We start from the raw sequence: 636 nt of genomic DNA on the forward strand, positions 1-636 counted from the left end.
AAGGAAAAGATACATCAAATAGATTGGTGATGATAATCATTCACTAACTGACAGGTTATTGATAGCTCAGTGAAATACAAGTGTCATTTGACCATGTTGCATTTCTTTAATGCATGTTTAGTCATCTAAGAGGGTCATGCCTCATTTCCCAGTGATATCTGACTGCTTTAATCACTAAAGAGTACCTAGCAATTCATTCTGCAGTCATAAAACAGTGAGGCAATACACTGACCAACAGTGGTTTAGGTTGTGCAAAATTTACAAAAAGACCATGGCACAAAAGAATTCTGGCAATATCAATAACTTAGATTAACCACATAAATAAAACATATGACTAGTCTGGATGATTGTATATAGGAGTAAGAATCCTTTTTTTAAAACTTCCTGTATGTTCCCAAAACTTTTTTTTCTTCTGATTACAGGTACATAACATTATCTTTCTATCAGTCAATTTTTATTATTTATATATATTACAAACCACAAAACACATTATACACAAGCAACTGCTATAAGACATTCCACCCATTAAATCCTAAATTCAATTGCCATTTTATTGCCTTTCTTTCAATTCCAGGAACTTACCTTTGCATTTTTAGATCTTCTAGGAGAGTTCTTGTCTCGTCTTTTACGCTTCCG

At 32.9% G+C, this 636-nt stretch overlaps 1 protein-coding gene across 1 annotated transcript in view; it reads right to left on the bottom strand.

The window, feature by feature from the left end:
- Positions 1–636, bottom strand: part of LOC119586550 (ataxin-7-like protein 3) — a gene marked incomplete at its 5' end in the record, with an annotated part of 6,900 nt that overhangs the window by 1,630 nt on the left and 4,634 nt on the right. The window contains one exon of the mRNA XM_037935308.1: positions 583–636. This exon is cut by the window's right edge and continues 148 nt beyond it. Within this exon, the coding sequence (XP_037791236.1) occupies positions 583–636 (54 nt within the window). The remainder of the gene's footprint in view (positions 1–582) is intronic.

Source organism: Penaeus monodon, chromosome 21 (genome assembly GCF_015228065.2).
Source record: "Penaeus monodon isolate SGIC_2016 chromosome 21, NSTDA_Pmon_1, whole genome shotgun sequence".
NCBI classification, from domain to species: Eukaryota; Metazoa; Arthropoda; class Malacostraca; order Decapoda; family Penaeidae; genus Penaeus; species Penaeus monodon.